This window comes from Sinohyriopsis cumingii, chromosome 3 (assembly GCF_028554795.1).
Source record: "Sinohyriopsis cumingii isolate HCF-2022 chromosome 3, ASM2855479v2, whole genome shotgun sequence".
Taxonomy (NCBI): domain Eukaryota; kingdom Metazoa; phylum Mollusca; class Bivalvia; order Unionida; family Unionidae; genus Sinohyriopsis; species Sinohyriopsis cumingii.
Window position 1 is genome coordinate 96,537,839 of NC_142963.1, and position 14,685 is coordinate 96,552,523.

General features: G+C 34.6%; 1 protein-coding gene across 4 annotated transcripts in view; it reads right to left on the minus strand.

The window, feature by feature from the left end:
* The window catches only part of LOC149803340 (high-affinity choline transporter 1-like), a 160,060-nt gene that overhangs the window by 12,938 nt on the left and 132,437 nt on the right, over positions 1–14,685 (minus strand). For all 4 annotated transcript variants that reach the window (XM_089953038.1, XM_089953041.1, XM_089953039.1 and 1 more), the window contains exons 5-7: positions 12,999–13,147; positions 2,568–2,720; positions 293–422 (exon numbers count right to left, since the gene is read on the minus strand). In XM_089953038.1, coding sequence (XP_089809164.1) covers positions 293–422; positions 2,568–2,720; positions 12,999–13,147 — 432 coding nt within the window. The remainder of the gene's footprint in view (positions 1–292; positions 423–2,567; positions 2,721–12,998; positions 13,148–14,685) is intronic.

The window sequence follows — 14,685 nt, forward strand, 5'->3', positions numbered from 1 at the left end:
TGGCTGCCATATTGGCTATTTTTGCAGCAGTATTTTCAAACAACTAAATAGGACATCATAACAAAGGGTTATTCATTAATTAAATACCTGAGGAAGGGCTGTCAGAAGGTGTTGTTTTTTTACAACACCACCAAACTGAAATTGTATTAGTTAACCTAAACCCCCCACAGCAGTTTTAATCACCTTGACTCGCATACTATTTCCGATTGATACAGTACCTTCTGACTACCGCCCCTGCCCCCATGAACAGCCCCGATAAAAAGTCACAACTAAGAGGTCATGTGAAACATACCTGTAGAGGCTGCTATAGCACCAATCAGGACTGATGGGATTGCCATTATGACACAACCAACTGCAGCAATGTAAGAGAGGAGTTGTGCATTCCGCACACTGGAAGATGACAAGACACGCTGGAAGTAAACCTGAAGAGATACAAAATGGTTTTGTTTAGAACACAAAATCTTAAACAGAAATACTCAGCAACAGGAATAGTGAGAAATTTGCACTTGTAAATATACTCCTACCTCACCTTCATCCTTGTTACCACTATCTCTGTTATGGTGACAAGTCTATATTCAGCCAATAATACCACAAATGGCACATTATACACCCACCAGAAATGGTACGGTTGACTTGGGAGATTACTGACCAAAAGGTTTCAATGACCTTGACCTTTGGACCAGATATGAAGTCTTAACCTAAATTTAATGTGCACAAATCATTTTGTAGCTATCTGACTTGCTATGACAAGGACCTCTGACCTTTAGACCCCATATATAGGTGTCTTTATTACCTTAAATGCAAGCCATCCATAATGTCTGGTCAAGGAACTTACATTATAAAAAAAGTATACATGTATCTGCAAAATATATTTCTCTTGGAGTCACAATGACCTTGACCTCTGAACTAATATTTGTCAACAAGACAGTATCTACATTTAACTATAGGGGGATATGTTGTTTCCCAAGTTATTCTACAACTGTACTGGACCAAACATTTATTCAAATAATGCTCTCAAAAATTATGCTGAAAATATGAAACCTTTCATGTTTATGAATTAGGATAATTTACCTACTAAATGGCATTATGGCACTTAATTATCTCAAAGGTTGCTGAGCTAATCTTTGTAAGATACAAATAGTGTAAACAAACGGACAGACAAACAAGTGGAAAATGTGAAAATATACTTTGGACTCCAGCCTCTTAACTACTTCCTCCTATCTTCAATCAATTTTAAATAATCTTCTGTTTTTTAATTAAAAAATCTTCACATCATCTTTCTGTCTTGTCTGCAAAGAAATTTAATTTTTCTGGTGACCTTAATATTTCACCTTATGACTGACTGACAGCCATATATACCATTTAAAATCCATTTGAAGAAATAAAACTTTTATCATTTACACCAATCCAAAGTATTTAGACAACTGAATTACTTTTAGAAACTTTCCTCACTTGCATCACATATGCAACAACTTGTTTGTTTAGATCAACTGCAATTCAATGGGAATTTATGATGCTATTTCTCAGATTTAAGAATTTTCTGGGTGACAATAGAAGACCTGAAAACTTCAATACAAGATGGGTACTCTAGATCACAAAAATGTTCACACTTAATTTTTCACAACTTAACTCATTCAGCCCCGATGCCGTCTGTAGGCATGATCCAGTTTCTGCATTCATTGGCTGATCCCACCTGTAGTCGTGAACTGTTTACTGCATTCAATGGTCGATCCCATATCCAGGCGTGATGAATGTGTGTTAGATACAACACCTCTGATTGGTTAGAAATGGGTTTATTCCAAGAACTAAACAACTATTAAACCAATCAGAAATGATTTTACTTTCATTTGTGGAAATTTAAATTGTTCAGAACCCAAGGGTTACTGTTTGAGAGCGGTTTCACTACATGTGTTCTGTTCATGAAAAATTGTAAATGATGGCAGACACAAGAGTGATTTTTGATGAGAGCAAAAATGAGGAGTTTCTCGGGTTTGATCTTGAAAATATTGAGCAAGCTGAGGAAAGATATGTTCGGCAGTTGGATATTTTGTGAGATTTAGATTCGGACATAAAAGTTTCTGAGATTGAATCGTCCGAAGATGAGGATACTGACAGCAATGATGATAGAGTTCTTGCGGATAAACGTTGCACATAATTATGTAAATACTGTATAAATAAGTTGTGAAAGACTTGGACAAATAGGAGAAAAAAAATACATCACTGTGTCGACAAATTCATTTGGAATAAATGGTAAAAATTTTGTGGATTTTAATTGGATATAAGAAGAGAAATTAAGGTAAGAGTGAATTCATGTGCATGATGTTTTCAAAATTTTTCAAACAGGTAAAAACTCTGGGCACAAGCAGCTAGACACAGCTTAGTACATGTGTTCAAAAACAAAAAGAAAGACAAACATGCATTGCAACTGAACAAGACATATATTTCTTATGTTGCTTAAATAGGCTACATTTCTTAAATTTTTGAAAATTAAAGAATATTGACTTCTGTGTCCTTACTCAGCAGCATCAATTTACTGACAAAACAATCTCTGGACAGCACATTTTTACCTGCCATGGAATACCACCAAATATCAGGAGTAGATAACTGTCAATGTATATGCCCAAATCTTCTGATTTCAAAGTCTTTATCCAATTCTCTGTGGCATTAATGGAAATACTATGCACAGCCTCATTGGTCATGGCAAATGGAATACATAACCACTGCAAAGAAGATGTGATGGTACAGCAATACAATACAATGTCAACTTTTGGGTTCCATGGGGGAAAAGTATTTTATTGGGTAGATTGGTAGTCTAGGTGGTTGAATTTTATCAATTGATGATTACAGTTTGTGGGTGAATGCATGGTGTAAGTCCCTACAAGCAGAAAATGTGAATAGTTATTCAGGTAATAAGTATTCTACAGCATATTATATAAAAAAATATCTCATAGCCAAAATATACTATAAATACTTGCTTATAAGTCAAGTAAAACTGCAGATAACATAGAACCCTGATCTGCCATCAATCAGGATTGCTGTCATTTGTTTTCTGATTATTCCAAACAAACTACATAAACCCAGATTTGCAAGTGCATGATGCAATGGCAGGTCTATGTCTGTGCAGTCTTTAGTTGGACTCCACTTATTATAAACAATTACCATATACACTCACTTATAAACTGATGCATTTTACTGTAAATCTGAGTGTTGCAGGGCGTTCCTTATAAACTTGACATACAAAACAATTTGATAAATCTTAGGGGAATATAATGGAAACTCTAGATGTTTGCAGATTGTACTCTGCAATTCAGAATGTTATTGTCTTCATGCCACTATTCCCATTCAAAAAGTGTACATGGTATGCACTGTGTTCATCAGACTGATGACGGTATTCATATACTTGTATCTACATTTGCAGTGTAATAATTTTAAACTATTGCCAATAAATTAAATATTACCCACTGCAAAGTGAAGTGTCCATCAGTGTTATTTACTATGGGTGCTTATAGTATCTTGCTACCATTTTCATGCAGGTCCGAGTAACCTTTATTTATATATTTTATGTTTTGCTGTATAAACACTGTGCTTGATGCAAAAAAGTTTGGACTGGATTTTTCCCCATAAGCCACATCTAATTCCCAAGTGATATGTCCTAAGTTAGCTGCCAGTGCAGGTGGTCTGATAGGCCATTGGCTTAAACAGGCAGCACTCACATTGTTTTTTGGTAACAATCCTTTTGATTGAGCTGCCAACTTGATACTTGTTCACAGCTATATAACGGGATGGTCATGGGAACTCCCTGGGATCTTTCCACACAACTGGTAAGTGCTCAGTCACATATCCTTTAATAAATTTCACAGACTATATGATCATAGTGTCACTTACAGACTCAGCCCAAACTCAGCACCTGCATATGATAGTAATGACAAAGAATCAGAGTCTGACAAGACTTACAATGACTAGATGATGATGCAGGATTTCAGAAATTTAATTGGTCACTTGGACAATGAGAATGAATTCTTGGCCTTTGTACAACATTAGTAATATTTACAGGATACTGTCAATTGCAAAAAAGTGTGGACTTGGCTTTCATTTTTTATTTTGTAAGATATGTGGAATAACCATATTATGGGATACTAAATTGAATCATTCTGGACTGCAATTTTGATAATGGTATGTGAGTATTTATCAGTTTTTAAGGATTACAAAATAAATGGATTTGACACAAAGGATTATGGAGTTGTATAGATTTTGAATGATACAAAGATAGACAAAATTTAAGTCGATAATTTATTTGTGACATAATCCATTCAATAATATAAATGTAGTTTACATTCGCTTTGTCTTTTTTCCTATCAATCCATCCACTTTGGCTTGTTTATTGTGCAACTCTGACTCACAGATGACAAGACATCCCTGCAGACAAACCTGTTTTGCTAATATATTATCCATCTTAGGAAGGTCAAAGATAATTGAGGTTTTTGCAGTGTTTTAATTATAGACAAATTAAAAAAAAGTGTCCCCAGCTTTTAATAATTCTGTCCAACTACAATGATAAATATATGGGTACTGGTACTTAAATATTTAGGAAACACATACAGTTTTTGGTAAGAAATATATAAGGGCATGTGCTTTGCTATGGCAGTGCCACTTTTAAATAGGCTCTGTCCTTGGTGTCTTGTACATCATGTATGAAAAGCAAAAGTCATATCTGGTAATTTTGATGGTGGCATCTAGAATAATTTGTGAAGGCCTGGTACAAACTCCCTAAGTAAGTTACATAACGGTAACATTCTAGTTATTGTAATTGGTTTATTATACCAAGCATCGAATAAGAGAAAAACAATATTCTGATCAAGGTACATCTTGTCTAACTGTTGTTGAAATCCAAAACAAAATGTGGACTTTACAGTGTTACATGTAACGAGAAGATGCTGGTACATTTTACATAGAAACAAGAGGCCCTGATAGGTTTAATGTTGCTCACCTATTTATTTAGAACACTTTGTTAATATGTGCACTTGCTGCTCATGATGAAACTTGTCTATGCTCTTGATGAGATATGCTTACATGCCAACATGATCAAAATCTTATCAAAAATAACTAGCTATGCTAATCAGATGCTAGAATGGCTGATCATTACCCTATGTCTTGCATAAGTGCTTTATGACATGTTCACCTTTAATTCAACAAATGAATTCTGGAATCTCTAACTGATTCGTATACATTCTTATCTGGATGCTGTAAGCCCTCTCCATTCAAGTAGGCGTCAATGCCCATTGTAAAAATCAGCTATTTATGAAGCTGGCTTACATAGGTACTGTGAAAAAGTATAATGAAACAGCACCATGTGATTGCTACTTAAGTCATAATCTGATATTAACAATTTGATAAGATTCTCCATAATACAAAATGGATTATACAGACACTGTTTGGCAATTTCTTGAGACTTTGGATGACAAGTGCTTTGTCATTCTTAAGACTTCCATGAATCAGATATAGAATCTGTTCTCAATGTATAGTAAAAGTCATACAGGATACATATGCCAATTTACTGATCTTAAATTCAATATAAATTGTTGCTCAAAAATATAATACTAATTTTGTTTAATTAAAGTCAATTCAATCGTGAGTTTTGAATACTCTTTACCTTAACTGTAATCAAGAATCTTCCAGATCAAATTTTCTCAACACTAGATTTTTATAGTGGTGGCCAAATACCAAATTGGGCTAAGAAAAGAGCATGTTGAGTCTAATCATCACAATATAGGGTAGTATTAATTTGTTTATCAATATGCATAGCTTTCAATCTGACATCATAACACATAACATGCAGTCCGGATTGTACTGGACTCACCTTCAGGTTGATTTCATCCAAATTTGTTAATGTATTTTAATAATGATTTTGTCTGATGTGCTTCTCAGGGCATGTAAATAATGATCTTCCAAAAGAATATGGATGAATGAGGATCCAAATAAAATGAACAATTGCCATATACAGGTATGTAAAATCAAATTCTAAAAAATGACACCCATTATTAAAAATATTTGGTGTTGAATGCCTACATGACCTGTATGACATTTACTATAGGTATCACAAATCTGGACAATTTATCACAACTTGGTGATTCAGGTAATACAAGAATGGATACTGAATTAGAAGATTCAAAGGTTGGTTTGTCACACAACTTCAATAAAGTTATGGTACACATGTTGTGATCACATCCTCTCATGCTTTTAAAGCACAAAAAAAAAAAAAAAATTGTCAAAAATTCTTTGGGGAGAAAAACTTTACAGCCAAAACAATCACACATTGCACTAGAACATTTATATGGAAGGAAAATATGTACAAGGAGGAGTTAATTAAGGCTGAAATGATCATTTCATGCACTAATTGAAATTTTCCAAGCAGGTTTATTATTGGTATGGAATCAATTAGGTAATCGCTATTTGCATCACATAGTGGCATTGAAACATGTACAGTGACAGTTACACTGAAAAGGATGCTACAAGTTGATGGGTTAATATATGTAGATGCCATGATCTAAATTGCCCAAGTCTTTGATGATGTAAGCTTTACATATCATGTTTGATCAAAAACGTGTCAAAAAAAGCCTCTAGATTGGCAACAAAAACTTGAACTTAATGATGCGGGATGGATAAAATCAATAAACACAGGGCCATAACGTAATCTTTTAGGGAAAGGAATCCCTAAGATAAGCTAATTATGCTGCATCTGTGAAGATTGTTGATGAAAATGGCTGGTTATCAAATGCTTCACAGATCTTGTTTTTTTTTATGCATCTTTTAAAAGCCACAGAGAATTAGTGTAAAGTATACCAGTCTTGCAGTCAGAAGGATGAAGGATTGCATCCTGTCACTGGATCGGTCAAGGTTGGCTGCCATGGTTTAATATCCTTGGTCTGCAAGGCTTTTCTGTTTAATTTGCTTCAGCAGTGGCTGCCATGGTTTAAAATTCTTGGGCAAGGCTTTTCTGTCTAATTTGCCTCAGCAGTGGCTGCCATGGTTTAACATTGGTCTGCAAGGCTTTTCTGTTTAATTTGCCTCAGCAGTGGCTGCCATGGTTTAACATCCTTGGGCAGGGCTTTTCTGTCTAATTTGCCTCAGCAGTGGCTGCTATGGTTTAACATCCTTGGGCAAGGCTTTTCTGTCTAATTTGCCTCAGCAGTGGCTGCCATGGTTTAACATCCTTGGGCAAGGCTTTTCTATCTAATTTGCCTCAGCAGTGGCTGCCATGGTTTAACATCCTTGGGCAAGGCTTTTCTATCTAATTTGCCTCAGCAGTGGCTGCCATGGTTTAACATCCTTAGGCAAGGCTTTTCTGTCTAATCTGCTTAAGCACTGACTGCCAAAGTTTAACATCCTTGGGCAAGGCTTTTCTGTCTAATTTGCCTCAGCAGTGGCTGCCATGGTTTAACATCCTTGGGCAAGGCTTTTCTGTTTAATCTGCTTAAGCAGTGGCTGCCAAGGTTTAACATCCTTGGGCAAGGCTTTTCTGTCTAATTTGCCTCAGCAGTGGCTGCCATGGTTTAACATCCTTGGGCAAGGCTTTTCTGTCTAATTTGCCTCAGCAGGATATAACTGTAACATGGCGATGCACCTTAAAATATGTAATCATACTAAACCAATCAGATATACCATCATATAAAGTTAGGTTTAGATCTGATACATAAATGTTGACTGACGATTACTATGGACATATCAGTGCCCCTTCTGTCTACAGTAAATGAGCAAAAGGTACACTCTGGCTCTGCTATGCTACAAAAATAGGTCATTTTTGTATTAAGCTAACTTAATACATGGCAAACTATTGGCGTCAATAAAAAAAAAAATCAAAATGGCTGCTGTGGTGGCCATACTGTAAGTCAGATCAGAACCAAATTAGGACCATTTTAATTAAGAATCAACTAGATATTAAAAGATGTCTTGTGATTAAAATCCCATAAGGATATGTCCATCAATTTTGGAGAGGTATTGATAAGATTTTCAAGATGGTTGCTATGCCAGCCATATTTGGTATTCAAGCAACACCATTTTTAATTAGTGCCAACTAGATATTATAAAAATTCTGTTTAAAACTCAATGATGATATATAATGTTCTGAATGATGAGGAGTAGTGACAAGGTTTTCAAGAAGGATGACATGGTGGCCATTCTGCAAGTTGGATTGGTTCTATTTTCATTAGGGACCAACTAGACATTAGTCTGTTAGTAAAATTCCTATTCTGATATGACAATCCATCCAGGAGCTATATTAATAAAAACATTTTCAAGATGGCCATGGCAGCCATAATGGATGTTCCAGCAGCACCAATTTCATTTAATACCAACCAGACCATGGGATGAATATGTGTGTAAAATTTCATTTCAATCATCTAAGTAGTTTTGGGGTAATATCAATAATAAACTGGTCCTAATGAGGACAGACCACAGGACATCAAGGAAAAACTGCCATAATAGCATAATCAGATCATCTATATATTAATAGAATAAAATTTAATTAGTCTATTTAAAGATGTTTACCTAATTTGCTAACAAGGTTTTTTGTCGCAAAAGTTCACATTCTAATTGTCTTTAAAAATGTGCACACATAAAAAGAAAAAAGAATTATAGCTGGTATGTCATTTACAAAAACATATAAATTAGTTAGAAAAATGTGTTTATTGGTCTATGCAGAGTGGTTCTTGTGTAATAAGGCTGTAGGATGGATACAGGAGTGCTGGACAGTTGTGAGGACCCAATTTAGATAACCCTGGGGCATAAAAATCAGTAGAAATTAACTACAACATCAGAGGATGAGAAAGTTAGCATCAACACTATAACCATCACTCCATTTCACATGCTAGCATTATTAGAATCTTAAAACAAACAAAAAACAGGAATCATTCTACTTCAAAACAGTAATCAACACCAAATCACAGGACACTAATTTGATTTGCAATAAATTAGCATTCTAGTAGAATGGATAAACTGTGCAACCTGACAGTCATGTCAGGAGAGTTATCATTGGAAGTGATGTTCAACCCAAGAAAACAATTTAAACTGTAGTAAAGTGTTATTGCTGAAACAAATGCATTGCTGAATGCAAAAATATTCAGGAGCAAGCAGGCAGTTTATGACCCCTATTTTCCAGTACAGTTCCAGTTAATGTGCACATTATGCTAATCTTCTTACAAGCGGCAGAAAAGCTTCTAATAAAGAAAAGTTATCGAAATTCAATTTATCGGTGCCCAGAAGCACTAACAGTTCAAATAAATGATGCAAAAAGCTTTAAGGAGAAGTTTAATACTGAAATTTTTTACTAGAAATGATTACTGCTTTAGATCAAAAGGATTAACATACAGCTGTATTTGACAGCTGCTCTTAAAGTAACCCCTTTCGTTATATATAAACCTCTTTCCTTTATATATATATACATACATATATATATATATATATATATATATATATATATATATATATATATATATATATATATATATATATATATATATATGTGTATATATATATGTATATATATATATATATACACATATACACACATATATACATACACAAATACAATAACTACCACTACTACTATCTCTCTAGTGTTACTGCTGCATAATCTGCCAATATTTCTTACTTCTATAGCTCATCTTCCTTCTACCACTGTCTACTCTATCAGATGGTTGAATTCATTAGATCAATGGGGTTCAAATTGTTTTTATGTAGCCCAGTTGAACATTGCTGAGGGTCTTGGCAGACCACTTAATGATTGCCGAGGGTCTTGGCAGGATATTTAATGATCTTACCTAATGTTCAATGTACCACTAGCTAACTATTGTAAACCTTTCTACTGACCACCAGAATGCAGGTCGCAGACCACCAATGGTGGCAGTTCTACTCTATCAGCCATGGTGAAACACCTTCCCTGCCTGATGATACTTGCTCATACACTTTCAAAGAATTTGTAAATGCAGATGACCTAAGTGTAGCTAAGGCATAGCAAAAGATAAGCTTCAATTTGGCTGCTTGTGGAATGTTTATAGGCTGCAAATAAAATTCAACTGTAATTGTGGATGCATTTGTGAATGCAAATGGGTTAATTTTGTTAATATGTTTTTTAATGGCTGCTGTTGAATGAAAGACTTCATGCATGCTTTTAGGATTCCCATACTAAAAAATCTGCTTTCTGATGCAGTCTGAATTCAAGGATATAAAGTAGTAACATTATAGGGCTTTTAGAATTTTGTTACTGATAGAGGTCAAAGCCTCCTTACCTCATGACCATAGCCTTGAAGCAAATGTGAGTGCAATGGACATTACTGGAAAATAATTTTGACACAATTACATTCATGAATATGTGTCTATTCAGAATGTCTGGCAGTGCAATGCAGTCTTTGTATGATTATTCTATGGCTATCGAGGATAATATAATTAGCATGGAAGAGTTTGAGACTATTTTGGTGGAAATGGAAAATCATAACTTCATGCACAGATATGGAACCAAGAAATTAGTGACCCAAAACAGGTAATTGCTTTACAGGCAGTAAAAATCAAGTCGATGTTTGATTGTGTATTGATCTGCCCAGTAGTATATTGGTCTGATTGTGGCAGCTAGTATCATAACTTTGCTTCTGGGTTGCCATGGTGGAAGCTTACAACAGGCTCTTGTGCAGTTGCAAAAATCAGGCACTCACATTTGCTCTGAGGGTAGGTTATGAGGTAACAAGGTTTTGACCCGTATGTCAGTTGAAAAGGAGTAGCAATAATAAGATTTTCAAGATGACTACCATCACGGTCCAGACTGGATGTTTGAGGACGACCATTTATTTCCAGTGAACTAGTCCTTGTAATGAACTTGTGTTTAAACTGTCATGACAATCCTTTTGGTAGTTTAGGACTAGTAGTGACAACAATATTGTGCTAGCAGATAGATGACAGGTCATCACATAAGCTGTTATAGCCTATGACCAGCACAGTCAGAAAGAAACTGCTTCTTGTTTCCATGGTTGTTATTAATAAGCAGAATATCAACCTAATAAAAAACATTAACTGATCTTCATATTATTTTGTGGTTTAGGAACAAGAAATGGTTGTATTTTCAGTATTTAATTATAAATTTACCTCTGACAAAAATGTTGTTTATGGTAAGGACATAATACTTTGGATATTTAAATCTGTGGCTTGCACAACCATGAGATCCACGAAATTGGTAATCCACCAGGGATGATTCTGCAATGTTAATTAGAATAACCTGGTGGTCCCAATTTCTACTGGTATCTCCAGAATAGTTATTTTGAAATATCCCAATGAAATATGAGTTAATCTTGTTTGCCAGAACTTTTCCCAGATTCCAATTCCTATTTATAACATGTGTTACTAGATTAGGACCAAAACTTTACACTTGTCTTTACTGGACCAAACAAAATAGCCTGATGGTGCTTTTAAGTGCAAATAGTTAGGTATTCAGATTCTCCAAAATATGTGCACTGTCTTTAGTATAATCTATGTATAATCATTGCTCAAACAATAGCTGACATATGTTCATTCATTACTCTGCATATAAAACCAAGCACCAAACAATGCAGTGATTGAAAAAAGATGCTTGACTGAATTTATAAATCAATTAATTTAAGTAACTATTAATCATCAAAATCAATCTTGCAGCTAAACACTGTTGTAATTATGGGACAATGATTTATAAAACAAAAATCATGTGGTTTGTTGGTGCTGCTAGACAAATGCTATGCTTTCAGCTGACCTGTAATAATGTCATACAGTCCCTATAATAATGACCCCATTGTTGATTAGCGGTTATTATCATATAAACATATAGATGTCAGAGGGTTAATTAGTGGGTATTTACAATGGTCAATGGTACATGGAGACATCAAGCTTGTACTGATAAAGAGAAGATTGAAGCCCTGGACCTGGTTTAAGGCCAGTGTTAAACACAAATACTTAGGTGTTCAGGATTCAACCATTCAAGGATGGAGCAGCAGCTGAAAATCAGTTAGTTTTAAAAAAAAACAATAAAGTGTTCTGATTTGTAGCAGAGAAATTCTAGATATATGAAAAATCATACAGCATCATTTACTGACCTTGGGACATATATGTACATACATACTGAACCATAGATGTGCTTCATCTTTCCTTACAAAATTTTGCTATTAGTTTTTGCATTGAATTCAGACACATAATGATCTGTAACAGAATTACTAAATATTATACTTCTGTGTGCATACTGTCAATGGAATTGTTATGTATCCACTCTCATGAATGCCATGTGATCATCTGGTGACTACATGGTGTTGATACTCTAAATATTCATGATATACATTAGACATGTACACACACACACATGCACACACACACACACACACACACACACCAATGCATGATTCTCTGAATAAAGTAAAATATTGTAGATACAATCTCAATGTCTTCACTACATGTGCATTTCATGTTCAATATGCACTGATTTAAGATGGTAACTGTGCCAATGAAACACTAAGTTTTGTCATCCACTTTTATTAACCTCTCTTGCCATTTTTTGGTGCTTGCATAATTTTCTTTAGCTAACAAATTTAGCTGGTTAAAGCATGGAGTGGTACATAGCATGATGATGTTTTGTGGACCCCAACCACTATATTAAAGTAGTTTATACTGTATATGTAAGGGAAGTATTATGTTCTGCAGAATAATGTTTTCCTTTATAGTATTTTAATTAGCTGTATCTAATGGCAGAATGCAATATAACGGTAAAAAGACTGATGCAAGTATGCTCTCTCAATTATAACATCAATCCAGTGGTTAGTGAATAGTCCAAAAACAGCAAATGTTGATGGAATTACCATGCACATCCAATGACAGATAATGACTGATATTGAGTCATACCGTTAATAGCTAACAATCAAGCGCTTCAATCTTAATGAACTGTACCATTCAATTCTAACTTCTAGATTAATTCATGTGTTTCAATGAATACTTACCAATCCTACAAATATACAAATAAGTTGCACGACATCCGTGTAAGCAACAGAATACAGACCACCAAAGAGAGTGTAGAAAATAGCAATACAGGATGACACAATGATAGATATGTTTGTATCCATCTCCAAAATAACAGCTAGGGTGGCTCCTGAAAAATTTAGAAAAAAATAAAAAATATACCGATTTCACCAAATTCAAAAGAATAAAAGTTATCAGACATGCAAGTCCTCTAGTAAAAGAATACACAGTAAATAATATTATGATATACATTATATTGCTACATGATCCATCTATCTACTTCACCAATAATTCAAGAAAACCCAAAGTTTCCTATAATCAAACAACATGATTCACTGTATCCTCTTTCACTGACTCAGAAAAGGTGACACATACATGTACATAGTTTATATATGAACAGAATTTTCCAGAGTTTTTATTCCTCATGAAATGCATAAAACAAGATAAACAGAACTATGTACTTGAGTATGGCAGCCATATGGTATTTATTTGAAAAACTAGATATTTTGTATACAAGGTATCTCCTACATTTTATAAGATATCTTGCAAATGTTTTCATTACATAAGACAAGGCTGCATGTCTTATATAATAGTTTATACACTTAATCATATATCGTATAAATTGAATATGATATCTCAAAAACAATGACATCTTCTAGAATATACAAGATGTTTTGTGTACAACGTTAATTGAAATGTTATTTTAAAAAATATTACATTGTGATGAAATGAGATATCTGGGGAGTGTGATGCTTTAATGGTAGGGGCAGTGTGTTTCACTAAAGCCATGGTTTGAATAATTAGGGCTGTCAATTATAAAGCAGATCAACTGGCTGAGGGCAGTGACCCTAGGGATTCAGAAGACCCTTATCTGCTTTCATGCATCAATAATCAGGTTTCAACTAGACTGAATTTAGGGCCTGGGAAAGTGATTTTTAATTAGACTCAGATACTTGATGGTTGGGGATGGGGGGGAGAGAGAGTTTTAGATTTCAATGTGAAAGGATTAATTGGATTTTCTCTCTTTTCTAATAAATAGTTACTGTATATACTCGTGTATAAGCCGAAAAATTTAGGAAAAAAATAAGGCCTGGAAGAAGGGGGGGGGTCGGCTTATCTGCGGGCCAAGGCCCAAGTCTGAAATTTTTAATGCTTTTTTCCCTCGATTTCCAGTATTTATTGTTTCTGTCGATCGCCGAAGATGAGATCATATGCCTAATGATGCCACATGGCTCATAAGATTTGTGCTGTTGTGAAGTGAAACAAATATTTTTTTCTAACTTAAGTGGTAGGATAATGAATGAAAAACATGTTTTAACGTACTTGACGTCTATTTGACAGATGTCCATCCACCAGAAAATGCAGCCATACATCTTATTTGAGCCACGGTCGTACGTGTATTTTCCAAAAGAACCACCATATTAGTAATCTCCAGTCATGTATTTAACCCTCAGCTAATCAGTAATCATTAAACTCTACGGTATCGTACAAATGCACGCTAGCTTATTTCAGTGTAAATATGAAAAGAATCTACGTAAAAAAATAAAAGAATTACGACACTGAAGGTATATAAAACAAACATTTTGATTGAGAGTAGAAATACATGTACGACAGTCTTAAAGGAACAATAGCGAGAGGCTCCATAGGGGTTTGTTGCGCGCACGCTTA